Source organism: Hibiscus syriacus, unplaced genomic scaffold, assembly GCF_006381635.1.
Source record: "Hibiscus syriacus cultivar Baekdansim isolate YM2019G1 unplaced genomic scaffold, ASM638163v2 tig00111851_pilon, whole genome shotgun sequence".
Classification (NCBI taxonomy): Eukaryota; Viridiplantae; Streptophyta; class Magnoliopsida; order Malvales; family Malvaceae; genus Hibiscus; species Hibiscus syriacus.
In genome coordinates this window covers 4404-18105 of record NW_024063203.1, presented here as the reverse complement: position 1 = coordinate 18105, position 13702 = coordinate 4404, and the positions used below count along the sequence as shown (strand labels likewise).

At 31.8% G+C, this 13702-nt stretch overlaps 2 protein-coding genes across 2 annotated transcripts; both read right to left on the bottom strand.

Annotated features, from left to right (window-relative positions):
• Nucleotides 1–6086: 6086 nt before the first annotated feature.
• On the bottom strand, nt 6087–6563 carry LOC120172424 (photosystem I reaction center subunit IV A, chloroplastic-like). The gene has a single exon (XM_039179880.1). It carries the CDS (start codon nt 6510–6512, stop codon nt 6102–6104), a length of 411 nt encoding a protein of 136 aa, XP_039035811.1. The 5' UTR covers nt 6513–6563; the 3' UTR covers nt 6087–6101.
• Nucleotides 6564–7524: 961 nt separating this feature from the next.
• LOC120172435 (tetraspanin-18-like) lies at nt 7525–10572 on the bottom strand. Its single transcript, XM_039179889.1, has 6 exons — nt 10143–10572; nt 9569–9668; nt 9149–9229; nt 8944–9048; nt 8323–8529; nt 7525–7821 (listed from the first exon to the last, which is right to left on the bottom strand). Exons 1-6 carry the CDS (start codon nt 10457–10459, stop codon nt 7780–7782), a joined length of 852 nt encoding a protein of 283 aa, XP_039035820.1. The 5' UTR covers nt 10460–10572; the 3' UTR covers nt 7525–7779.
• Nucleotides 10573–13702: the final 3130 nt, after the last annotated feature.

Sequence of the window (13702 nt, the reverse complement as noted above, 5' to 3'; positions counted from 1 at the left end):
TTGACTATTTTTGATTAAGGGTAAGTATTTGATTGAATTAAATTAAATTAATTGAAAATTTTAAATTTAAAGAGTATTATATTATCATTTTAAATCTTATTTAAAAAATTTCAAATCAAATCAAATATATTTATTTACTTTTTTTAGAAATTTAATTTTTTTTATTTTATAATATTTATGATACTCATCAATTATAATTTAATATTTTTAAATTCATTAAATGGTCTCAATAATAATAAAAATATTATTTTTTATAAAAAATTGATTTGACAATTATATATGCATCAACGATTAAGAAAAAATAAGAATAAATTCAACTTATAATCATCTTATATTCAAAAATAATAATTTAATGTAATCTCAAAATGGATCAGCCCCACCATCTCTTAAACTAGGAGTGGGAACGAGTCGAGTCGAACTCGAGTAGTGTTGAGCTCGACTCAACTCGAAAACTCTGAAATGAAACTCTTGAATAGTTCGAAAAGGTTCGAAATGAAGAAAAAAAATCTTAAACTTAATTCGATTGAAGCCTCAAACTCGAACCTAAACTTTAAATACAAGAAAAGCTTACTTTATTTTTAAAAAAAATCAATACATAAATGTTAATATTATTAAATAATTTATTTTTTAAAAATAAAATCTTAATATATTATATTTTCGAGCTGCTCACAAGCTTTTCAAGTCGAATATCAAGTAACTAGTTTCGGCTCGTTAAGAACTCGAGTCGAGCTCGAGTCCATTCGATCCGAGTATTTATCGAGCCTTTATTGAGTCAATCTTGAGTAACTCACGATCTGTTTCGTCATTCTCATTTACAACCCTACCTTAAACTACCAAATTTAAAACCTTACTTGAACCCTCAAAAAAACCTATATAAGACATTGACAGATGTAAATGGGTCCACGGTGGATATCTCTATAATTTTTAGCGTAAACTACATAAATGGTCATTAATGTTTGAGTAAATTATTATTGTCATCACTGGTGTTTTAAAAGTCACATATCGGTCACTAACGTTATCGTTTGTTGTAAATTGATCATTCGACGTTAACAGACGTTACTGTGGGTTACGGAAAGCTGATGTGACACGTTAATATAATTTTTTTTGGCATCATTTAGACCATTTTGACCGACCATTCTTCTTCTTAAACAAAACTGCTCCTCCTCAACTCAACTAGACTTAGATCTACAATGATAAAACAAACAGATTATGGAGATTTGTTTCACTTTCAGATTAGCAATTCTGCTAACTCCTATGAGAAGCTTAGCAGCCGGTGACGATACTGTTGGTTTCATCTATAATGGATTCCGGTTGGCTAATCCAAGCCTTGATGGCATCGCACAGTTCATTCTCAATGGACTCCTAAAGCTCACCAATGAAACCCACCAACAAAAAGGCCATGCCTTCTACCCTCACCTTCTAAACTTCAAGAACTCAACTAAAGGCTCTGTTTCTTCTTTCTCTAACACCTTTGTCTTCGCAATTACTTCCGAGTATCTGACTATCAACGGACACGGCATCGCATTCGTGATTTCACTGACCATGGGCCTTCCCGGAGCTCTTCCAAACTAGTATCTTGGACTCTTCAATGACATCAACAATGGCAATAGAAGAAACCACGTTGTTGCTGTAGTCTGTATAACTCGATACCATACAAAGTAGAGATTCGGGTGACATCAATAACAATCACGTTGGGATTGATATTAATGGTTTAATGTCTATTGCATCTACTCCAGTTGGATATTACGAGGATGGCAGTCGTCAGCTTAGAAACCTGAGTATGTTTAGTGGGAAAAGGATACAAGTTTGGATCGAATATCATGGTCCAGAGAAGCGAATGGATGTTACTTTAGCTCCGTTGAAGGTTTCTAAACTCAAGACTCCACTTTTATCTAAGCATCTTGATCTTTCTTCAATCATTAACGATGATATGTATTTTGGATTTCATCCTCAACTTGCTTTATGTTCTTATCTCATTATGTTTTGGGTTGGAGCTTTAAGATGAAGGTGAGGCGTAAGAGCTTACCCTGTCTCTCAAAATGGTATAATATGATTAAATGATGCCAAAAAATCATATTAACAGGCCACATCAGTTTTTCTTCACCCACAGTAATGGTTTTTAACATCGAGTGATCAATTTATAACAAACGATAACATTAGTGACCGATATGTGACTTTTGAAACATCAATGGTGTAAACTAAAACTTACTCAAATATTGGTGACTATTCGTATAGTTTATCTCTTTTTTATTAAATAAAAAAAAAAAGTTAATTGCATGCAACCCTGCGTATCATAAACAAAATGGGAGTCCTATTAAAATAATGCCAACGGGTATGGAGATCAGCCGCAAAGTAGCATCTGAATTAATCCCAGTTTTGCAGAGCTTGTTAAGATCAAAAGAGAAATGATCGGGTGCGGATGTTTCTACCGGAAGAAAATGGATACACTGCCGCCTTCCGAGCCTGAAACCTTCTCTCTTCCCGGCCCAGCTCCTCCTCCTCAATGGCCTCCAGGTACTTGCATTTCTCAACTCCAAAACAATTTCCGCATTTTGAATGCTGGGTTTCCCTATCGTTGTGTATTTTGTTGATGAGAAAATATTCATCGAAAGAAAAAATAAAGAGTTAATCTTTTAATATAAATATATATATTCATTTTTTTATCGATAGGTGATTCGTGATCAGATCTATATTGGATTATACGTCTAAAATATGAGATGTAATTTTCGATACGGATATAAATACATACTCAAAAGAGTATGTTAAAATCTATGTTATTTGTACTCGTACTACAAAAAAAAATCATCTTCATTGTCACTAAAACACTAAATTTAGACATTAAAATACATAGTGATAAAATTTTCAAGTCGTCACTAATAATTCGTCAATATTATATTAGTGACAATCATTTTAAAATCTGTCACAATTGTTCATTTTTTTTTGTGTCCATCTATTCGAAACAATTATCAATTTAAATTGTGATAAAAAAAAATTGACACTAAAAATATATTTTGTGACCATCGATATTATCACACTAAGTATTTTTAGTGACCAAATGTTTGATATTATTATCGATAGAAATTGTAATAAATTTATCTGACACTAAAAGTATGTTTTGTGACCTTTTTTTTGACACATAAATATTAATAACATTGACGAAAATTTAGACACTAATAGCATCCTTATTAGTGACAAATAATTTATCACAACTACATAACTAAATTAATTAAAAAAATTATTATGCAATCAATTATAATAGATATTACATTTTTAGTTGTATACATCTTTTTTTAGGAACTTGTACTGTAATCATTGTCATTGAACTTGTGACCTTCAGGGAAATAGTGCAACGTCTAGCCATTGTGTTGAGAAAGAAATATATGTTATTGGCAAAAAATAATTTTTATGTTAAATTATTGTTGGAATTAATTTTATTTATTTTAATATATATAATATTATTTATTATTATAATAATTTAATTTAATTTTCTATGATTTCTCATATGAAATATGTTCATGGAAGGTAAATATAAAAAATAATTAGGTTTATTTTTAAATATAATTATATAAATATTAAGATTTAAATATAAAATAATACCAAGTGTTCTTAAATTATATTTAAAAATAAAATAAAAATATTTGACAATGTATTAACCTCTTGTAGTTAAAGTCTTAAATTAAAAAAGAAAGTACTAATACTTAACGGTGTTTGCAAACTTCATGTATATCTCCATAAAGATCATAAATTACATATAAAAATTAATCAATTATTTTGAAGAAAAAAATTAATTATAATTGAAGATTAAATGACACTATCAAAGCTTATAGTATCGTCAGTCATTTATCTTGTTAATAAAAAAATCATAATAATATAAAATAAAATATTTAAAAAGTTAATGTAATTTTTTTAGTCATTTATTAGTTATATACTCATTGTACAATTTAGATAGTTATTGAAATTTAAAATTTTAAAATATATAAAGACTAAAATTAATCGAATTAGAGCATAAGACTAATAACAAAATTTTACCATTCAATAAACTAATTTATCTTAACAAAAATTTTAATTATTATTGATGTCAATACTTATCACAACAAAAAGTAAAATTTTAAATGACAAGCAACTTTATTACCACAATAAATATAAAAAAATAATTATCATTTTATATATTGTCACTATCATATCATTTCTCTTCAAGGATAATTGTGTCAATCTACGAATTTTAATAGTATCAAAATTTTTATGATTGAAAAATTTGTATCACAATTATATACTTATAGTGAGAATTTAATTATGAGAAAAATATATTCATCATAATTATTACTATAACAGTGATGAAATAAAAAAATATTACACTTATTTTTATTAATAGCTTCATACAAATTTTTTGTCACCAAAAGTTTGATATTTGTGACAAAATTACTAATAGTCATCAATTTGTCAATAAATATATTTACTTTTATAGTAATACTTGTGACATAATTTAAGATCATCACAAGTATATCATTATAAAATGATAAACTTACTAGTGAACAGATGTTACTATCACAAATATGAACAAGGATAGAGACCACTTAATATGTTATAATTATTATATTGTTTTTTGTTTAAAAAATGTGATGTCAATTCAAACATTTTATTAGTGACTAAATATACGTAGGACACAACTATTTACTTCATTAGTGATAAAAATTATTTTCGTCACAAATCACCAACTAAGATTAGTGACAAAATGTTTTCATCACAATTATGAATAATAATAATAATAATAATGACTACGTAATATATTATCACTATTACAATTTTTCCCACGAAAAATAAGTTGGAGCCTATTCGACTACTCTATTAGTGAGCAATTGATAACGACAACTTGCTTTGATAACAATCAAACATTATTAGTGACAAATTACTTGTGATGAACTTCAAAATTATCACAATTATTATCTAAAGAGTGACAAAATAAAAATAAGTCACAATTATTCATTTCAAAAGTGACAAATATTTTTTGTCTTTGTGACGAAAATCTTGGTGTCATGATCAAATGGTCACTAAAAATATTAATTCTTGTAGTGTCGGGTGCGACCGTTGGATACAATACTTAAAAAAAAATTATTCTGTAAATGTTTTTATTGACTGCCTCTATTTTCAGGTGAAGGATTTGCTTCTAGAATAATAAATCTCAGAGAACTCGAAGTTGTTAAAGTCTCGAGATCAAAGTTCATCTACAGCAGTAACTTGGAGGACACGAAAAGGGGTGTCTCGTTTTATAAACCAGTTGGAATACCTGATGGATTTTATGGCCTTGATCACTATTGTCAATCTAATGACCAACCTTTAAGAGGTTCTGTTCTTGTTAAGTGGGAAACGCCTTCTGAATCGAATGCCACTGATTTCTCGATATTACCTCACCGAGCCTTAGAGTGCCTCTTGATTATAAGCTAGTTTGGAAATCAAGCGATGGTAGTGAGGGAAGTCCTGTAGGTTGCGGTTTCTTCTAGTTGCCGCAGCCTCCATAGGGCTATAACGCTGCAGGTCATTTGGTCACGAATTCTTCTAAAAAATCTAAACTAGATGAAGTGAGAGGTGTTCGAGCTGATTTGATGGATGGATGCGAATATTATCGGGTTATGCATTCGGAATTTTTGTTAGAGTTTGGAGCTCGAGACCATCTCATCGAGGGATACAAGAGGGGTGTTTCCGTGGGACTTTTTCTTGCGATTTGATGCCAGGACGAGACCGTCTCATCGAGGGATGCAGGGGAGCATATACTTCTCCCAGCACAGTGGTGGTACATGGGTGAATGCATATGATTTGGAGTACAAGGAAATAAAGCGATCGTCTACTCGTCAAAAAATGGACACGCAAGGTTTTCTCACCCGGGGACTTACATTCAAGGTTCTGCAACACTAGGAATCGGGATTCGAAACGATTGCGCTAGTAGTAACTTGTACGTTGATTCGAGTACTCGATATGAACTTGTTGCTGAAGAATATCTAGGAGATGGGGTTGTAGCAGAGCCTGGTTGGTTGCATTTTAAGCAAAAATAGGGCCTGAAGATCGTCTATGATTCGAGAACTGAATTGGATAAAATCGTTCATGTATTACCGATGATGCTTCGGTCTTCGGTGAAGAAAATTTTCGATAAGCTCTCGGTTGAGCTTTACGGAGAGGATGGCCCTACTGGTCCTAAGGAGAAGAATAATTGGGTTGGCGATGAAAGTTGTCATTATGAGGTGGAAGCTAACCTTGGCTCCTCTTTTTGGTCCAATGAATGGTGGCTTGGGCTTAGGTGCTTCGCCACCTTCTGGTACCGCCGTGGCGGTTGCCGGCGCTGGCTCTGCTGGCGAAGCATCCTCGGCTGCCCTCACAACGAGCCGTAAATTGTTGTTGTTGTTGATTTTGGAAGGGAAAAAGGCCATGTTGATGTTGGTCTTTGCAGTGGCCGTTACGTTGGGAGTTAATAGAAACCTCGAGGCAGCCGTTGCCATGCCGAAGCCGCCGCAGCTGGCCATTGTCTCTCTGTGTCGTAAACAGATGGAATTGTTGAAACTGTGTGGTTCAATTTTTTTTAAGCAAATGAAGGAACAAAGATCGAAAGGCCTTGAATTTATTGGATTCTTGTTCATCAATGGATTATCTGATATTTTGGAGGAGTGGGCTCTTTTGATTTTTTCACCCACTAGGAAGCTGCCACGTATGCACAATATCTTATTTGTTTGGATAATGTGATTCAAATTTTGTACTCTGAGCTATGTTTTCATTTTTCTTTCAATGAATTTAAAATATTAAAAAAATTACAATATCTTAATAATGCGATTGAAAATATTTTATGTAAAAAAATTATTTTAATAACCATTGAATTTAGTTCTTTTTTATAAGTTAATACACATGTCCCATATAATATTGTAAATAATACTTTTATAACTTTATTAATTTTCAATAAAAAATTTATAACTTTTATCTAAAATCCATAAAATCTACCGCAATAAACCACATGACAATAATATCTTAAAAAAAGATTTAACGGAAAAATTAATTAATACAACTTCTTAGTTTGAAGATTTAATTGATTTAATTATCTTATCTGAGGATTCCATTGCATATAAAAAATTTAAAAAAAATTACATAGATTATTGATGAAGAGAGAAAATGACGTAAAAAATTTAAAAGAAAAAAATATCATATCAGTGTCTACGTTAAATATTTAATCGTCGATCACTAAAATAATAAAAAAAAAGATAACATTAGTAATGCTTTTGTAAAAAAAATAGTTCGATGACCCTAATTGAAAAGAAACTATAGGTTGGTGATTACGAGTGTAATTTACCCAAATATTTATTATATTCATGCACCAGCACAGAGCTAATGCTTATGATGAGTCACCGGTTCATTCTTCAACAGGCAACACAGTCCAAGGGAAACAATAGGGTTGAGGAAGAGGCGAAAAGGACATGAAATCAACAACGTTTATACAACATTCACTCAAACAAATCATTTCAAATGACAACAGTAGTACAGTATTTGCCCAGACAGAATAACAGTAACAACAGATTCAATCATTAGAATCGTTTCATAAACATGATTATACAGTCAGTAATACACACGAACGAGTCCAAAGATCTATGCAAAACATAAATTTCATTCGGAAATACAAAGAATTTAAAGGAGTGTGATGATATGTACCTGATCGGTTTGAAATACGGAAGATACTGCCGCCTGTGAGATAGAGCAGTCTCTTGATCATCATTCTACTTCAACTTCATACTTGCAGATGGCCTTCTATTTCAGTGAATTATAGTTACCGCCACTCTGCAATCCAAACTGCAATATACAAGATTCGATAGCATAATGTAGGAAATGAAACAACTTTAAAGAAATTGCATCACATGAAAGATACAAGGGCAAATATAACTTGGTGTTAACTGAAGTTACTGCATTCTAATACACCAAAGTTATGTTGAATGAACTCATGTATAATTACGAACTGGATATGTATTCAACCATCAGGCATTTGCTATTAAGATTCCAGATTTTCATGCATTCCACCTGATCACCAAATACTTCAATAGATTACTTAAAAAAAACTCGCATGTAGCATTCCAGTGATGAGATTCACTTCGGTATGAAGACAACTTGAAGGAACCAGTTTCACCGGCAGTGATCATCATTCAATCTCGAATTAGATTTCGGCATGACGCATAAAAGATTTCACATCATACAAAATAAACAAATAAAATAACAAGTGAACTGTCCCATATAACTAGCATGCCAGCCATCTTTTCTCTACTAAAGATGAGTTACATGTACTGAAAGTCGGGATACCTTTTCTCTCATTCGTGAACCCCACATGTTAGATTGTGCTCCCCTGCCATCACCCTTGGCCGACGTAGATGAGTGGCTAGACTGAGGGTTCAGGAGTGGCTCCCAAGTTCTACCTCGGTCGCTTTCATAATCATCTTCCTCTTCAATGTCTCTTCTTCTAGCAGAAACCATTGCCCGTAAAATTATTGCTACTAACAAGGCTAATGCCTGAAACATTGAAGGAATATTGATTAGAGTAAAGAAACCAGAAGATTTATCAGGCATTTAGGCGAGAACTTATATTTTATTTCCTAACAGAAAACAAGATCCTTTCCATCTAGCCTTTGGATATAGTTAACACAAATATAATATATATATATATATATTAACTAAGAAAACAGTTCAGTGCTACAAGAGGTGAAACCCAAAATAAATACTTTTGCAAAACATGGTCAGAAGATCATTGCATCATAAATGAACTTCAGTAGAACCTTCATCTGATGAAGTGCAATGCAACTGGTCAAAAAAGTATGTACTTATTTAGTAACTACATTTTCTTTTGATGAGCTTAATAACTGCAAACAATTAATTTATAATGTTTAATGTCATAAACTGCAGGAGAACATGGGTTAAAAGATATACTTGAATGACGACCACGCCGAGGCCAACCCATTTACATATATCAACATTGTCTTCGACAAAAGATCGGAAGCTATCAAGTTCCCCAGTTGGGTCAAATGGAAGATCCTGTCATAAAATATGGTATTTAGTTGTAAATGATAACCTGCACGTGATCAAAACCATAGCATCTCAAGCTAAACCCAACGTACCAAAAAGAAAAATATACCTTCTCCCACCTACGGTCAATTGCAATAAATGCAACCAAAGCAGCTTCAATTAGAATTAAAACAATTTTGAGAAGTGTATACTGGCAGTTTTATCAAGTTAAGGAAAAACATTACCGGAAAGCAGTCCATTGGATACTTGGCTGCGGATATAGAACTTAAAATCACCAATTTCTTCTTTGCCAATAAATTTAACAAGTATTTAGTTTTAGAGACACTTAAAAGTGAAAATGTAGAAGATGAAATATTAAATTTTGTGCTCCAATAAATAGAAAACCATTGTCTGAAATTAGCTTTTTTCGTTAAAAATCGCTAATGTCTACCGCAGAGAACTAGAGATGTTCACAATCACTTCAGTTTTAAGTTATCTTTAAGCCAAATTCACTAGAAAAAGAAATGTAAAGACTCATCTGGTAGGATACAAAGCAAAGGCAGCATCCATTAACAGATTCAGCAGCTATGCAACCGATGAGAGTAATGCAACATAATGCGATTCCTATTCCCATAAAAGAGTATATGAACCTGAAACAAAGAAGAAAATCATCAAAGTTTGCAATCCAAATGTCTAACCGAAAGCACCACAATAAGCAAGTTCTACAATAAACCATCTAATGCAATAATCACAAAAACTTCACTTTAAACTTTTTTTATGAAAAAAAAATCACCACGTCAACTAGCCAGTGGAGTAATGGTAAATTACTAACTAAATATTAAGAGGTAAAAGAAACAACACAGAAAACAACTCGAATCGAGCTAGCAATTTTGATGCATGGCATGTTTTGTTGAAAAACTTAAGGAACCTCACCTAAGAACAAATCATTAAATTAAATGATCAAAGGTTTCCAGATATACAAGTCTTAAAGTGAGTTTATTAACATGTCCTCTCAAACAATTAAAATTCGTCTTCTTTGCTTCCAATTTGTTTATAGCATTAATGCAGTGTCCACTCCAATTGTATAAATTTCTTTTTAAAAATGGACTAAATAGAGGAAATACCAGGGAGCAGGTAGTTCAACGGAGCTCAAGTTTAACTCGACACCATCACCCAACCCGAAGACCAACCCGGCAGCTAAACCGTCGAAGACCCTAGCTGCTTGAGCTCCAACCTCCGGTCCCGAATTGAAGAGTACCGAATCAGGTACAGAAGAAGACGGTGACGGCGCTAAAGCAGGCGGAGAAATCGGGACGTGATGGTTCCACTGATCCAGCATCCATATTGAGTAGAGAACAATCGATACTCCAACGAAAGCTTGGAGAGAATTCAACAACTTGAGAACAAACGCAAACGGAACGTGGCAGCAATTCGTCTGCATTCCCTATGATCTTTCAATCGATTTCGACTTCAATTTTCGTTTCGATCATTTGATTTTGGGAAGTAATGAGATCGAAACTGCGTTTATTGACTTTCGCAGATAATAACAACTTTTTTAATGGGTAAACTACATAAATAGTCTCTAAAGTTTAAATAAGCTTCTCTTTTTTCCGTTCACAATTATTACTAATATAACAAAATAATACATTAGACAAATTATGTTTGGTTTTCGTCGACTTTATATTTGCTTCAATAACATTATAGAGTTTTGAGAGACCGCATAACCAAAAGTGCATGTGATTTAATTATTTTATAATAATTAAATATTAAAATCCTATTGCAATAAAATTATGGGTGAACTATGCAGATAGTCCCCTATGTTTTTAGTTTGACTGACTTTGGTCACTAATTTAAAATTAAGAAGGAATGATCCCTAACGTTATTGATCCATTCAATTTTAGTCCCTCATCCATGTTAGGGACTTAAACAAAAGGGGTTAATGAAAATTAGGGACTAAAATCAAATGGATCAATAATGTTAGGGATTATTTCTCCTTAATTTTTAAATTGGTGACTAAAGTCGGTCAGACCCTAAACATAAGGGACTATCCGCATAGTTTACCCTAAATTATTGATCTATTAAACTTTCCCTTCATTCCACTATGAACATTCAAATAATAGCAGCTTTTAACTCATTTTCTTCCCCATATGTTCACCATGCCATCCCACTTATATTTCAAACGATACTCACTATGTTGATAGCTGAACAAATAGACTCCGTCATTTTCCAACTCCACCGGCAGTTGTTTCCGCCGCACTCCTCCATGAGGAACTTATCGTTCACCCAGAAAACATCGAGATACTTTTCGCCATGGCTCCACATGTGGCAGGAGTACTTGTCCGGGAGAAGAACTCGGCGTGGAACGTCCAGTTGAACTTGCCATGGATGGGGACGTACGTAGCGGAGTCCGAGATCGTCGTCTTTTTATCGGAAGTGAGCCTCGAGCGTCTCGTTGGTGCCGGTTGATGACGTGAACGTGACTTATTCGGGATCAAGTAGGCGACGAGTGACTGAGCCATGCAGAGAGCCAAAACCAGCAAGATGTTGGTCCCTAAATAATGCTCATACGTATCAATGTGCTCGTGCCCTTGGGCCCTTTTTATAGAGCGAAAGCAAGTGAAAGTTGCACAAAAATAATATTAATGTAAGAGTTAATTGCACCTTACCTCCTTAAACTATGACTCTTATTTAAAATTGATTCATAAACTATAACTTTCATTCTAAATGGATCTCTAAACTTTTGAACATTTCAAATTCATCTTCAAACTATGATTGTCATGCTAAATTTGTCTCTAAACTTTTTGACATTCCAATAACATTCCCCTGATTACACTCTAATCCGATATAGAAACACTTAAATAGAAAATTTACTAAATTGTAATATCAATTTGCATTGTATTTTTTTTGAGGGATTGCATTGTATTTTTCCTTATATTCAAAGGGGACCTCTTCACCTATATATGACCAAAAAGCATTAAAAAGCTCAGGATTTTGTGAAGTAAATAAGGCAAGGAAATGACCACAGACTCGACAGTTACAATTTGTGTCCATTGACGGTCGAGTATAGTTTATTACTACTAAATGTAAGTTTTTTTTTTTAGGGTAAATTATATCCTTCATTATTTAATTATGGGAGGATTTCAATTTATCACTCTGCCACATATTTCTTAAATTTATTAATCAAAACACTTAATTATTTAGACGATAGTAATCAAGCCATCTTTTAAGGGAGAGATTGACGTGACCGTTAACAAAATTTATATAATTATAAATTTAGTCATTATTACAACTTTCACATTTTATCAATTTGATCCTATTTTTAATTTAATTCAACAAATTTATTCCTCCAATAAATTTAATTCAATAAACTTGTAAATTCAAAAAAATTAAATTATAGAACCACTATCACTACTAATATCTAATATATTGACTGATTAATTTGGATAATGTCATGTTTTGGAGATGTGGTAGTGGACCCCACTTCATAAAAAAGAAGTGAGAGGTCGTAGTGTTTTAAAACGATTATGTTGCACATCCTATCATACAAGTTTTTCAGAAGAAGATAATAACTATGTAACTAATATTGTAATACCCAAAATTTTGGTTAGTAACCAAAATATAACTTTTGAAAGTTTAGTGGTTAAAGTATAAAATAGGAAAAAGTTTGATAACCTAAGTGGTAATTTTCTTAAAACAAATTTTTATTCCATGAATAGTTTAATCTTGAGAGTGTGGTTTTATTGAAATCAAATTATTGATCCAGAATTGGTGTTAAAAACTAGAAAGTGTTAAAATCCAGTAAAAATTTGATAAAACAGATCGAATAAAAATTTTGAGAAAATTTGAATTATAATATATTAAGCTTAAAAATATTATTTCCAAATTTTAAAATGATGAAAAATAATAGTATATATTGGATTTGATAAATATTTTCCATGTTCAATTTGGATTACCGATTGAAAAATGAAAAGATTGAAATTTTAGAAAAGTTGTAAAGGGTAAATTAAATTATTTATATTTTACTTTATAAAGATGATAAGGGTTATCTGACTTGGTATAGATGTAATTATCAAATTTAATTAATAGTAAAATTGTCATTTCTCTTTAAATGAATTTTATATTCATTTAAGCTTAAATACATGATAAATTAATATAAAATTAATTAAAATTTCATGAAAACTTGACCATATTTCCCATCCATTACGACCTTCATACTCTAGGTAAAAAAAAATTATTTTTCATTTGTAAGCCAATTTATTAGGTTTTTGGATTAAGACGTAAAATAAAAAGTTATTCTATTCGATGAGCTCTATCATTTGGTACTATTATTGCATGCAAATCTTGATTGAGTTCAAAGATCTCAAATTTTAGGGTTTATATTCATATTAAGGTTTATGAAATTGATGATGGATTTTGAGGCTTTTGAGGTTGTAGAATCATTTCCAAGCTTGTTTGATGATTAAATCATTGATCAAACCTCCTAGAAATGCATTTGGTACTTTCGGCCTAACCCTAAAAACACCATTTTTTTAATTTTCAGCATATCATGTATCCACACATCAACCTACTATTCAAAAAGAATCCATACAAACTTATATTCTACATGCACAAAGTCTTCTGATATAGGCTATATCATTAAGCACATGAAATTCAAAAAAAAAAAAAAAAACTGTTACTACGAGCA